Source organism: Molothrus ater, chromosome 6 (assembly GCF_012460135.2).
Source record: "Molothrus ater isolate BHLD 08-10-18 breed brown headed cowbird chromosome 6, BPBGC_Mater_1.1, whole genome shotgun sequence".
In the NCBI taxonomy this organism is placed as follows: domain Eukaryota; kingdom Metazoa; phylum Chordata; class Aves; order Passeriformes; family Icteridae; genus Molothrus; species Molothrus ater.
Genome location: NC_050483.2, coordinates 24,108,169 through 24,121,831, shown reverse-complemented (window position 1 = coordinate 24,121,831; position 13,663 = coordinate 24,108,169). Strand labels below are relative to the sequence as shown.

General features: G+C 39.1%; 1 protein-coding gene across 1 annotated transcript in view; it reads right to left on the bottom strand.

Moving 5' to 3' along the window:
- The window catches only part of AMBRA1 (autophagy and beclin 1 regulator 1), a 127,101-nt gene that overhangs the window by 34,284 nt on the left and 79,154 nt on the right, over positions 1 to 13,663 (bottom strand). The window contains exons 13-14 of the mRNA XM_036384471.2: positions 8,125 to 8,313; positions 7,538 to 7,692 (exon numbers count right to left, since the gene is read on the bottom strand). Of these exons, the coding sequence (XP_036240364.1) occupies positions 7,538 to 7,692; positions 8,125 to 8,313 (344 nt within the window). The remainder of the gene's footprint in view (positions 1 to 7,537; positions 7,693 to 8,124; positions 8,314 to 13,663) is intronic.

The window sequence follows — 13,663 nt, the reverse complement described above, 5'->3', positions numbered from 1 at the left end:
TATTAGGCAGGTTGGTCTATGCTGCTCAACCCCTCCCCCACAGCTGATTCCTGCTAACAACATACACATCTTTCCAATAGACCTTCTCTGTTAAAATGGAAGAAGTGAAAAATAATGCACTTATCTTTTCAGATTTGTCAGACCTATCCTCAAATGGATTTTATCGTCCAGTGCTCAGCACAAATAAAATTTCTTTCAACTCCATTTATCTTCCTCAGATGCAATAGGATTATATATAAAATTTTTCTTCAGTCTTTACCAATATAACAAACCTCTTTCTGCCTTTTTCTGCACCTGTTTTCCATGCAGAAAATCCTAGCTTTGCTTTCTGAGCCACAGCAAATTAAATGAAAACTCTTAAATTTTCAACAACTGAAACCTTTCTGTGGATAGTTGATCCAATTCCTAAAACAGGCTAGCACCAGAAAATCCTGTTGGATGGATTGCAAAATTTTCTGCTAACATAAAAGATTCTTGGTTCTTCCTGATCCTGGTTGATTACATAATTTATTGCTGATATTTCAAATTCAGAGAAGTCTCATTAAAGCTCACCTAATCCTTTCTTTCTTTAGGTGAGTTCTTCGCATTATCAGCTGGTACTTTATTTCACAAGCCTGCCATGCAACTACTACATTTAAAATTAACTAATGGGAACAAAGTCTTACGAAGAAATGGATCATCTCAGGTAACAAAGCTCTCACTCAGGAAAATAACACACTTGCAGTGAAGTGGCTTGTTATTTTACTACCTGTCTTTCAAATGCTGTAAAACCAGGGTAATAGCTCCAAAAATCTCCTTAGGGGACTGGTCCAAACTGGGATCTGAAACCGAGGGTTGAGTAAGCAAGAGAACAAAACAATCATCTTTTCATTTGCACATGCAGATGGTTGGAAAAGATGAAAGGAGAGAAACAGGAATGCCAAAGGGATTGGAGTGGCAGAAGACAGATACACGTGTATGTATATTCAGCAGAGATGCACAAAAAAACTGAACTGTGCAAACAGGACTGTATCCCACTGCTGCTCTCTCTTCCAAAAATCACCAACAGCTCTCAATGCTGCATCCATCTAATAGACATACCGCCATTTCTCTGGCAAAAGGAACGGCAACATTTTTTTTATTTTTGCCCTTAACTCAGACTGCAAACCAAAACCAGTATCTGTGAATTCCTCATTAAATGTCATGCTGAGACTGTAACAGCAACATCTACAATATGTTAAAAATCCAATGACAAGAGCAAAGGATTTGTGCACAGCTGCCATTCCACTCTGTTCTCTGTCTGCTGAGCCTCAGTGGAATGGTATACAAGATCAAATGTCAACAATATGTTGATGACAGAGCTACATGCATCCTTATCTAGGTGAAAAGAGGCTGACATCCAGCTGTCTACATGTCTGGAAGGAATAAATACAAGAGGAAAGAGTTGGTTCAAATTTAATTAAATGAAGATGGTAGAAGAAGTACTGGAAAAAGTTTTTGTGAAATAGCAAACAGTAATTTCTTCTCAGCCCATGCACAGTTCAATACAAATTGGTAAGAATTCACTTTGGCTCCCTTCCAGCTAAATGACTTGGGCAAGATGATTGCACATAAATAATCTCATATGTAGAATCATGTTTGCTATCATTTCTTAAATCTGGTTAAAACTACGTACCAAACCGCACCAAAGCTAATAGTAGGTACCGTGGGGCAAATAGGCTCAAGGCCTTATCTGAACTGCAAGAGCTCTGCTCTCCAAATACTGGACCACATATTAAACAAAATGTCTTGGCTCTCAGTTTCACATCCCACTAAGTAAAAACATCCTGAAGAGATGTCATTTGCTTTTTCTTCACACCAGTTTGCTAAAAGGGATGGTTAAACATTGCTCCCATGTTTAACCATCATGTGAGATATTAACACAGTATCTTATGAAGGATTCTAATGAGTTTTTAGTTTCCTCTAAGCTGTGTCTTAGCAGACTTCAAGCAGACACAGCTGAATTGGTCAACACAGAAATATATCTAAGTCTTACAACAAACTATTCCTGTGCACATCTCTGCAAATCTTCATGCCATCTGCACCCCCAAGGTTGTGCTGCATTTACCAGTGATGTTGGATACAGGTCTCTTTACAGAACCCTACATAAAAAGTGTTTACCAACATGGGTTTTGGGTATTATCTGTTTTTCTAAAAACATCTGACAGAATCTGCCAATACACAGAATATATAAACTACTAGGTCTCAATGAGACAATAATGCTCCACTCTATTAAAAGGAGGAATTTCCCATTTCAGTCAAACAAGCATTCTGTTTCCATGTCCTTTTTCTAGTATCAACAAGTGCCTGCAGTCTGTGACTTTGCATGGCCTTTCAAAAGGCCAAAAAACATTTATGTGGTTTGACTTCTGCCAAGAGTGAAAAATTTCTGTGGGCAGTAATTGGACATATTATTTGCAGTTCTACTTGGAGTCATCAGAAGATCACCCTGTTGACCTGAAGATGTCAAATCTTTCTTAAAAGAAGACCCAAGGGACCATACCAACACATTCTTCAACAACACAGCAAGAGGCTGGTACTTTCTTGTATGCTACTCTTGTTCTCAGAAATATGTTAGTTCATATGAACTCTTTCACTGGACGTAAGGTGTTGCAGTAAGCCATCTCCTCATATTCTCCTAACCCATTTATTTTCACATTACCAAGGTTTCTGATAAAACTAACTTGTGCCCCAGTGAAAGAGATGTGCAGGGTATTTGCTTTCAGGATTAAAGCTTGGTTGCTTATGGCTGCAGGAGCTTGCACAGCTCACCCAGAGAGTCAGTGAGTGACCTTTGCAGACAATGCTGGATACATTTTACTGACACTTGTATGAAGCTCAGAATGCAACAGCACTCAGGAAAACTGTGCATCTTTTTACTGTGCATTGTACTCATTAAGAGTTAATATGCTACAACAAAAAAAAGCTTGGCTTTGTGCTAAAACTCTGCAAGTCTTTCTGTTTCAGGCTCTTCTTCCTGTGGTATTTGGAATGCTCCATCTGTTTACGATGGAAATGTACAAATACTCTGTTCCGTCCAGGCTATTGACCGACCACTTAATCAGAATGTTTCCCAAATAGCAGCAGTCTTGTCAAGAACCAATTCTGCATCTCCACAGCCTGAATTTTTCCACACTCAAAGCAAGTGCAGCACTTGAGATGGGGATTGGTTAAGTCACCTTATCCCCACAAATGGTATGATTTGCTCTTCAGCTTCATGTCAATCAAATTTTTTATCACCTACCTCACTTTTTGTATCGTCAGCTCAAAAGCTACTTTCAAGGTTTCACTTTAATTTGGATTCCAGTAATCATGTTTGGCTGATATTTCCAAGTTATCTTCCTCTGGGTAGAATGAAAAACACTAAACATTGCAAGGGCATCAGCATTTGTGAATGCTAGAAATAAAACTACCTTCTGGCTGCCTTTCTCACTAGTACCCACTGCTATCAGATCCAGGGCAATATGATCCTTACTCTTCCCATGTTTCTAAGGACCTTCAGCTCCATACAAGACTCTAATTTCATGTTCTTTAAAGTCCTTTAATGTCCGTATATGCTGGGAAGCATGTGGAATTCAAAAATCACCCTAAACCAAACGGCTTGAAAACAGGCATGCTTTATTTAGAAACAAATTCCACCTATGTTTTCAAAACAGGCTACAAAACCTATCCTTACTCCACATTTGGAGTCCTGTCTCCAAGCTTTCTATCTCTGAAACTCAAATTGCAGACAATTGCCAGCATCACTGCTATCTGTACCACCCCCAAACTAGATATCTGCTAAAAGCAATTCCTTCCCTGTTCTCTCCAGCTACAGATACATTTCAGAGATTTGCAAAAAAATCCCCCAAGAACACGAGCAACAAACACTTGATGTTCATGCATACCCCTCCTGTTAAAAGTCAACACTACTAGAAAGATTTTGTTTTTCAGACTGAAGTTTAAAAATTGTTCTTTAGCAGAGCGAGGTTTCCATGTGAAATGCTAATCAGACCAATCTGCAGGGAGTGAGCAGAAAAAGCATAAACTTCTACCTCACAACTACCACATTTGATGATAACTCATGACTTTATTTCTGAACAAAATTCGTAACTGTCAAATCACAACAGCCCTGACCTGTTGTGAACTCTACCCAATCTCTCTGAAATACTGGCAGCAAGATGCAAACAGGCAATGTACTCTTGTACAACCAAGGTGCTCCTTAGTACAATCCAAAATAGCTGAAGTTCTCAGAAAATTGCATCAACAGCCAGTGAATTTCTAGTACAATTAAATGTATTAAAGTTTCATGTAATAAAATTAATTAACTGCATCTTCAAACCTCTCTTTTAACAGCAAGATGGAAGAAACTCTCCAAGCAATAGAAATCTGCATTCCATTGACTGCTAGTTAAGGATGTGGAAGAAGGTTAATCTGAATCAGAAATAATCATTGCACTGGTCAGCAGTGGCTTGGAGGCCATGGTGCCAAGCCTTGCTCTTACAGTTCATTGACTGCAAATCCAAAGCCAAGAGGGAGGCAGGGAGGAAGGCAGGCAGGCAGGCAGGAAGGCAGAAGAACTGTCAAACAACTTATGAGAATTCTCAAAGAATGTAATGTAGCATTTCTTTTGGGAGTTTTGGAGTAGGGTATAATTAAAATATCCACAAAATATTGCTTCAAACATGACTCTGACTCATTTTTAATTAAGAGTTTGAGTAACAAGTGCTTTGTATTACAAGCTGTTGGCAGAGAGGCAACAAAAATGCTTTCTGATTCTCTCTAAGGTGCATATTAAATTAGATATTAAAGAATACAGTTTCACCAGGTTTCCTGAACCTTTTTGTTCTGCATGCTGGCAAAGCTATAAACAGATTTTTACTCAACTGAATATGAATATATCAGCTGTGGTAAGGACAGTGTGCTAGGAATATGATGAAGTTTCCTACTTAAAACTCTATTTTCATTTTGCATGCCTTGAAAAGTATTACAAACTTATGAAGGAGTCTTACTGCAAAACTCAAGGCAGAAGAAATACCTGTGGTGGATGCACTAATTTTTACAACTAGACAGAGGAACAGTATTAACAAAATGGACAGCTGTACACTTTCTAAGCTTGGTTTTGTGGACTGCACAAAGACAACCAGCAGCACACCAAAATGTTGAAACAGTATTCAACATCACTCAAGAGGAAAGTTCTTTAACCAAATTAATTCAAACTGATCTAGCTGTGACCCTGTCACACATGCATAAAGCTCCAAGTCCAAAGCTGTCAGAAATAAGATATTTTTAACATCTTTAAACATTATTTGGAATAGGGGAAAACAGCAAAATAGTTAGCAAATCCTGCTAGACTGGATGGATTTCAAAACGTGGGGGAAAGGTTTTGGAAGCTATAAATACATGTGCAAGAAAGATGAAAAAAGCAACCTTTAGAATACATGCAATCCATCTGGAGAAAAAAAATCCAGAACTACAGCAGATGAGAAAGACAGAAATGCAATGATGTGGAGCAAGTCTGAGAAGCAAGAGTGGGAAAAAATGGTACAAAATTTTCAGTGCACCAAAACAGCATCCCCCCCTGAAAACTAATCCACCCCTCAATGGTTTCTGACTGCATAAATAAAGGCTGCTATCCAAATAACTACCCTCTGTGGGCTTCTGGTAAAACTGTGCTTATCACATTAAGTACATTTAAACACATCCCAGAACAAGGGAAAAAAAAAAAAAGAAAGAAAAAAAAGAAAATAAAGGTTTTTTTGGAGAGAGTTCAAAAGAAAAAAAACAAAGTTGGAAGATTAAATTACAAGAGAAGATTAAAGAATACAAAGCATTACTTCACTAAACGGTGACTAAGAGTAGGGGTATAAGCATTTGAAGACATGAAGATGAAGAAATATAAATGAAACATTTAGACAGTGAGCTTGCTGATTTAGCTGGCTACAGAAAAATGTCTCCAAAAGACAAGGGCTAGAAGCCATAGCAACTGGAGCTTAGAGCAAATGTAAAGGAGAGATGAGAGGAAGATGTGATTTTTTGCTAATCGGACTTCTCTGTCTTAACTTATGATATGGTAAAAAGACTGTAGGAAGGGCTACTCTAGTTTCTGGCAGAAAAAAAATATGCATTTCACTAGGATCTTAAAATAGATGAAAAAGAAACAGTACTAGGGCAAACTAGAATTTTCAAATGATCTTACAGGATAGTGTTTCCATGTACTTTGTGATCTTCTATCCATGCAGCTTTTACCAACTTTACCTGTAAACCAAATTGTACTTTTTTTCTTAAATACATTTTAATTTCTGTCTCTTACTTTGAGAGGCTTGTACCAGAACGGTAGCTCAGAACCACGTCTGAAAAAGTGCTGACTGGTGCACCAAAGGATACTTTCATCATTTATCTTCCCTTGCCTTATAATATGGAGCAGATGATGACAACAAACAAGAGTTTCAGATCAGGTGAATCAAGGAATTTCACCCAGTGACAAGTTTGCCCCCAGTGTCAGGTCACTAGACAAATGCAACCCTTGTACACTGAGAAAACATTGTATGGCCAAAAGTAATAATAATTAGAGAGGCCTTTAAGAAAAAAAGAAAAGTATTTTAGAAAAGAAAACAAGAGGAAAAAAAGATTTCTCACGGAACGAGTTCCACCATGGTAAAGTTATCCCTCAAAGTGAAAATTGTGAAGATTTGTTTTTCATCTCCTAAAACAAGTCACCTGAATACATGGTCTAGAACTTGAATCCAACCCAAATTTCAGCTTTAGAAATTACTTAGTTCTGACTCCTTAACTCTCTTTGTGCATTATGAACTAGACACGGCTTTTATTACCTAGAACTATCACTGAACAGCTGTTGTGCTTCACTCATTAAGAAAGTAAGACACACATGTTCTCAACTCTGGCATTTAGTGAAAAGATGAAGGTTTTCCCTCAGGTACTAAATTAATCAAAGTGGATCACAGTTCAGCTGCCACACAAAGCAGAACATAAAGATAATTCCATTGCCAAATATCCTTATAATATGCATTAAGAACTAACTTATAAATAGCCAGCACAGCCTGTTTGGGAAAAGCATGGTCAACTTCAGTTTGCAGGTAGGATATGAAGCTTGGCCCCTACCCTTCCTGAAACTGTTGATGGCTGCTGTCCTAGAGGTCACTTGCTTTTAGGAATGATAGAAAATGATCCTGAAGCCTCAGCTGATATGCTGCCTCAGCAAAATCAACTGTAGTACCACAAGCAAGATGCAAATCACCTGAAAAGGTACAAAATACCTACTAGGTACTCTGAATGATGTCTAGCCCTGGGAATGTATTACAACACAGAAAGTATTTGATCATCATCATATTTGAAACGAGAGAAAAGTTTCATAGTTCTGTTGTATTTACATTCTCCTGCCATGTTTGCATACATCTGCAATAAATTCCTTTGTGTGTTTATTATTCAGTGGTTCTGGAGCGTTCTCTGTTGTCAGAACCCAACAACTAACTACTAGGCTGGAGCCAAACACACATAAGCAGGATACACATATACTCACCCTCATAGAGGTTTCTCCACCATGGGGCTGTTGCAGCCTGAAAACTTGAGCAACCATGTGTTCTGTAGTGGGATGCAACAGGATACGTCGGGAAGCCAGTCCCACCATAACATATCTGCCCATTGGAGACAGGCTCACAGAAATGGCATTAGGTCCTGTGAAGAGAAGAGGGGTTATTTCTCTCATGAGTTGACATCCTGCCCCTTGTTTTATCCTCACAGCTTTTTCAGTCACATAATGTATGCCATATTAATCTCATTCTTACAAGGCGTAGAGAATAGGGAGACCGGCACAAGTTACAAATTTTATAAGACATTTCCTTGTTGTAGGTGTTCTGTCACTAAGACAATGAAGTCCTTTAAGGAATTAAAAACTATTCTTCAGCAGCTCCCCCATACCAGCACTGTACTTGTCCAGACCATATCACAAGCCTCTCCCCAGCAGTACTGTCTGTGGCTGGCTAGATGGCCAATCCAATGTTTCCTGCTGCTACAATTACTGATGCTCAAGCTATTGCATCTTACTGATGGCTGAAGTTCTGAGGTTGTCACACCCTCACCCACCCTGACTTCTTGCTGTATGCTTACCAAATCGCTTTGTGTATAGCATCTCGCCCAAGTTGTGGGGTGCCAGAGAATATACAGCCAGTATTCCTTCATCAGGGAAGCCTCTCTGACTGCTGGGAATGAAGGCTGCCAGCAGCTGCCCATCAGCAGAGATATCACAGCTAGCATCATTGTAAATCTTGCAGTTTTGGACAAGCACATTCACAGAGGCTGCAAAGAAAGAAATGAATAGTGATTATAGTACTAAAGTTGAACAGAATACAGTAAGATGTAAACTTAATGTTGGACAATGGACAGTACACGCAAAAGGCACTCAAGACATTTAGCTTCCTCCAGAAGTTTATGAAATGTTAATACCCTGATTAATGTATAACTTGCTCCAAAACGGAGATAAGACATTGCAACGAGCCCAGGAAATTAAATTTATTCACCTCCTGAAGCCTTCAGCCAAGAAATAATAGCAATTGCACTTTATCAAACACTGCCCTTTGTTAAGCATAACAGCATCCTTTGCAAAGGACAGCACAGTTTAAACAAGTCTCAAATCATGACACTGACAAACTCCAGCAGCACTCTCATTAGAAACAGTATGTCTTAATTCATTTCCCCTTCTCTCGTGGAGCGCCTAGTTCCCGCTCTTCTCATCTCCAATAAACAGGAGATGAGTGAAAAACTCCTCCCTGCAGATACAGACATTCATTTCTTACAGCTGATTTCCATACTCATCTTGGATAAAGTCAGTGAGAAAGGGCAGAGACTTCTCCAGCCAGTCTTCCATTTAATTATTCCAGTATCTGAGACACTCATGCATATCAGTGAAGTAACTGTACAGCAGACTAGTGAGCAGCAATCCACAAAACAATATTTTATTTTAATCCCTGCTGGTAAGTTGCTGGGTGACCTCATCCAAGTGTTTTCCCCTTCATACCTCGCATATGAAAACTACAAGCTCTAGTACAATGAGGTTCCAAGGCCTCTAAGTACCATCTACACCAACAGTTCAGTGGCACCTTGTTAAGACATGGCTGGAGTGATGTCTACTCTACCAGCCTAACCTAACTGCAGTTCAGTTTTTCAGGAGGTTTGAAGCTGAACCTGCATATACTATCTTTGTGATAGGGAAATTTCAGGTTCTAGTATTTTCAAACTCAAGAGTATAGAGATATTAAAAATTCCTAGAAATAAGGCCCACGTTTGCAATATAGAAAGTTTGCATGGTAGAAGATGGAACATCCTGTCTCACATGTTTGAAGCTACAGCACCATGTAGAACACTGTTGATTTCTACAGTCCAGAAATGATCTTCAGATGAAAAAAAAACATCAGACAGACTATTCTTAACCCAGAAGAGGCCTTAATATGTTCAGCTACAATTGCAAGCAAGTTTATGAAGGTATTTCTTAGTCTAGATTCCTTATTAGTTTAGCAAGGAATAGTACCGATGGCACCAACAGTACCATTCTTGTACTAACAGTACAAGAATGCTTTGTGCATATTTCTGAAAGCCCAAACTTGTAAATAAAATTAAGGCTGTAACTCAATACTTCAACAAATCCTACCCCTTGTTCCCAGCACCTGTGTAGAAGAAAGCTGCATCAGGGAACTGCTATGAGAAATTACTGATTGTTGTCTAGGTCATTTTTTTAACCAGAACAGTTTCCCAATCCAGTACACCCCATGGCTGCATAGTTGCTTGCAGCAGCACAAAAAATACTCATGAGAGGGAAGCAGACAGGACTGCCCTTCATACAGCATTGCTGATTTAAAGCATTCACTGAACCTCATCTTTAATTCTTCTGGTCTCAAAGACCTTTCTCCTGGGAACTTCTTTCCCCTGTGGCTGAGTATCAACTTCTATCTACTGTTCCATTTAGGAAACTCTGATGAAAAAGAAGATGAGGATTAAAAGTGGACTATGTAATTACATTCTGTACTAAACCACCTACACCTGTACCCTAAATTTATTCCACCAATTTTTCAGTCTTGAAGCTGCTAAAAACAGTAATTTTCAGCCTAGTATAAACAGAAAGGTGCTGAACAGAAAAAGGTAAATAATTCTAATCACTATCAAGGCTGCAATACCAGTACATGAAATATACATGGCCCTTAAAGAACAGGTGGTTCAAAAGATGACAAAATTCCTGAGTGCTTAGTCTGAAGATAGTTGAACAGAAAGACAAGAGAATTAAGATTAAAGACTATACTGCTTAATTTTAAACAAAGGATAGAATTAAAATGCATAATTTTAAAAAGAATCTAGGCTTTATTTAAATACTCATTATGTCACCACGAGAGAAGATGGGCATCAACACAAGAACTGCAGTATGTGCTGTGAACCAGCTAAAGGATACATGACAACAGCTTGTACCATTGCAATCCCAGTCAGACTGGGAGGATTCCTGCTGAGTGACTCATTCCAAAACCAGTCCTATTTGTACTCTAGGAGCTCTAGGTTTTGTTGACATTTATATACTTCTGCTTCACCCAGGAACTTGAAAACATGAGAGAATTAACTTTAGTTATTGTAGCAAAAACGGAGCCATTACCCAGTGCAACAGTGAAAGTGACAGCAATCCTAAACTGCACTAGGGAGCACAATTCCAGAAGAAATATCAGTGCTGGTACACAGCCTTGTGCTGAGACCACACACAGGACCCCTGGGCACAGTTTGGGCCAGCCACGTTCAAGAGCGATTAAACCCTAACTGATAACATGTCCAGCAAAGAAGATGACTGAGGAAAATGAAACATTCATTTTATGTTCAAACAAACACAAAACACCAACACCACCCCTCCCAAATAAAGGGAGGGGAGGAAATAGAATTGTGTACTGTATTTTCAAAAACTACAGAAAGTAAGTGCCAGAAAAACATCAGTTTTCTACAAATAATGTTGAAAACTGATCACTACTCAGGTAAGTGGGTAAAAAAAAAAGCATTGAGTTTGGAGATCAAAAGGTTTCAACAAAAATAGCAAGATTCCAGAACAGTCTTTTCAATAGACATTAAAGGACCAAAGAATTTAACCAATAAGAAGACAGAATTTTAGGAACTACAGTATGTGATTCTCTAAGGCAACAGTGAGCTACTCTCCTTGGATAAGGGGTCCTTTCTCATCAATTCCTTTGTAGTGGTACTCTAATCAGCAGTGTTGCAAAAAATTGGGAGGAAAAAATGGGGGAATGGGAACCAACTAAAAAGTAAGTATTGGGACTCTCACAGCCACAAGACTTTACTTAAAAGAGAGCCAAGCAAAAAGACAACAAAGAGCAAAAAAAACATAGCACACATGCACAGCATTTGCTAAAAATACATCTATGAAACATTCCCACCACCAACCCCGCAAAAAACTTTGATTATTGGGAAAAAAAACCCCAACATAGTCCAGTCCATTTTTGGGGGTCTAAGAACTGTTCTTATTCCTATTCTGCAAGATACAAAAGTTTGTCCTGCACCTCTGGGGTCTGGCTGCATTTTCCATGAGATAGCCAAGGCTTCTCAATATTCTTAATTACTGTCATTTGATGCTCAATATTAGAAGTCACAAGGACATAGACTTGCTTCCTCAGAGCACAGGTATGGGTGTAATTTATCACAGGATAGTTTGAGTTGGAAAGGACCTTTAAAATGACATCATTTCAACCCTCCTGCCATGGGCAGGGACATCTTTGATGACATCAAGCCACTCAGGGTCCCATCACACATTGCCTTGAACATTTCCAGGGATGGGGCATCCACCACTTCTCTGGGCAACTTCTTTCAGTGTCTCACCACCCTCCAAGCAAAGAATTTTCTCCTAATACCCAACCTAACTCTTCCCTCTTTTAGTTAAAATCATTCTCCCTTGTCCTGTCATTATCTGCTCAAACAAAAAGTCTCTCTCCACTTTTTTTTCCTAATATCCATTGAAGTACCAAAAAGCTGCCTTCTCTTCTCCAGGTTAAACAAAACCAGCTCTCTCAGCCTGTCTTCATAGTAGAGGTTCTGCAGCCCTCTGATCATCTTCGTGGCCCTCCTGTGGATTTGCTCCAGCATGTCCAGGGACAGATCCTAAACAGGACCTATTTAGCCCAGGGACCATTCTGTACTAATGAACTCCTGCTTTTCAGAGGTACAGGAAGTTCTAGAGAGGAAAGATACTGATTTCTCTGTAACTACTGAAAAATCACAGTCTAGAGAATCCAGCTCTTCTCAGCTGTTCTTCTCAGCTTTTGAAGTTGTTTTTGTTTTTTAATCCAATGCAAACTTGGACATTCCTAAAATAAAATTCCACACTTTTATTTTTGCAAGTTAAGTAATGTTTATATTCTGTACCATTTACTGATTTGGAGATATTGCCACGTTTTGCATATATCCTCACAGTTCCATGGCCATTCCTTTCATTTCCAGGTCTCTAATTCTCTTCCTCATCTAGGATTTACTATATGTCTTTTTACAACAATGTTGGGTTTGGATCAGCAGTCACCCAGAGTCGATAACATAGCACATGTTCACTCATTTTCTATCAAAAGGATTTTCCCCACACACCTGCTCCTTTTCCAGCACAGCAAAGAGGTTTTTGGTGAGCAGTCCACAATGAAGACCAACATGAATGGATATCATCCTGTTTTTAAAGTTTGTTGCATATGTTGAATGTCTCTTAGCAAAACACAATACGTGAGCCCTCCTGCCAAAAGAGAACTATCTTTCCACCTTGATGTGTGCTGGGAACATACAACATTACAGATGCAAGTTGTGCTTAGCAGAAAAGAGTGCTATTTATTTCAGTCTTTCATCACCTGATTCACACTGGCATTATAGTTCTCTGCTTTGCCCTCATTTGTGAAGGATGAGGATTCAGGTAGCACCTACATCTGGAACCAAGAGAGCCTACTGCACAAGCAGAAAAAGTCTAAATGTGACAGGTGGACATCTCAGCAAGGTTTCATTTTAAGGACAGCTTTTACAAGGTTCTCAAGAGATGAGAAAGACAAACATACCTATGCATTCGACACAGCCAGAGGCTATTTGATTTCTTTGAGCTTGCAGCCTGATCTATGAAGATGAAGCCAAATAGGAAGATTTTAGGGGGAAAACTATTGCTATTTTTGGAAAACTACTGCAAGAAGACTGCCCTTTCATCTCCTGTTTTCTTTTGTTGTTAATGCAACCACAGAACTGACAAAACAGATCAAAAGAAACATCAGAGAACAAATTAATCAAGCTGTTGTGCCAACTTGGACATTAATTATGCTTGAAGCTGGGGAAGGCCTGGAATGCCAGCAGCAGTAGCACTGTTTGCCAAAGGAAAACTGTGCTGGACACACCATCCACTCCTAGCCACTCTTAGAGATAGCTCCCAACTCTCCTAACAGCTGCTCCTATTTAAAATTTTGTTTAATATTTCTTTTTTCTTCTACTAAGCTACCCTGCATTCCACTGTGGATCAGTAACTATTGATCAAATCACCTTCTTCAAGACCCAAGCAGTGTTCGAACAGGATGAACTCCGGATTCCTAAACGAGACCAGTTCAACACCAGAAACTGGCAAGAAACTGAAATTATGAGCAGTGAGTAGCATGGG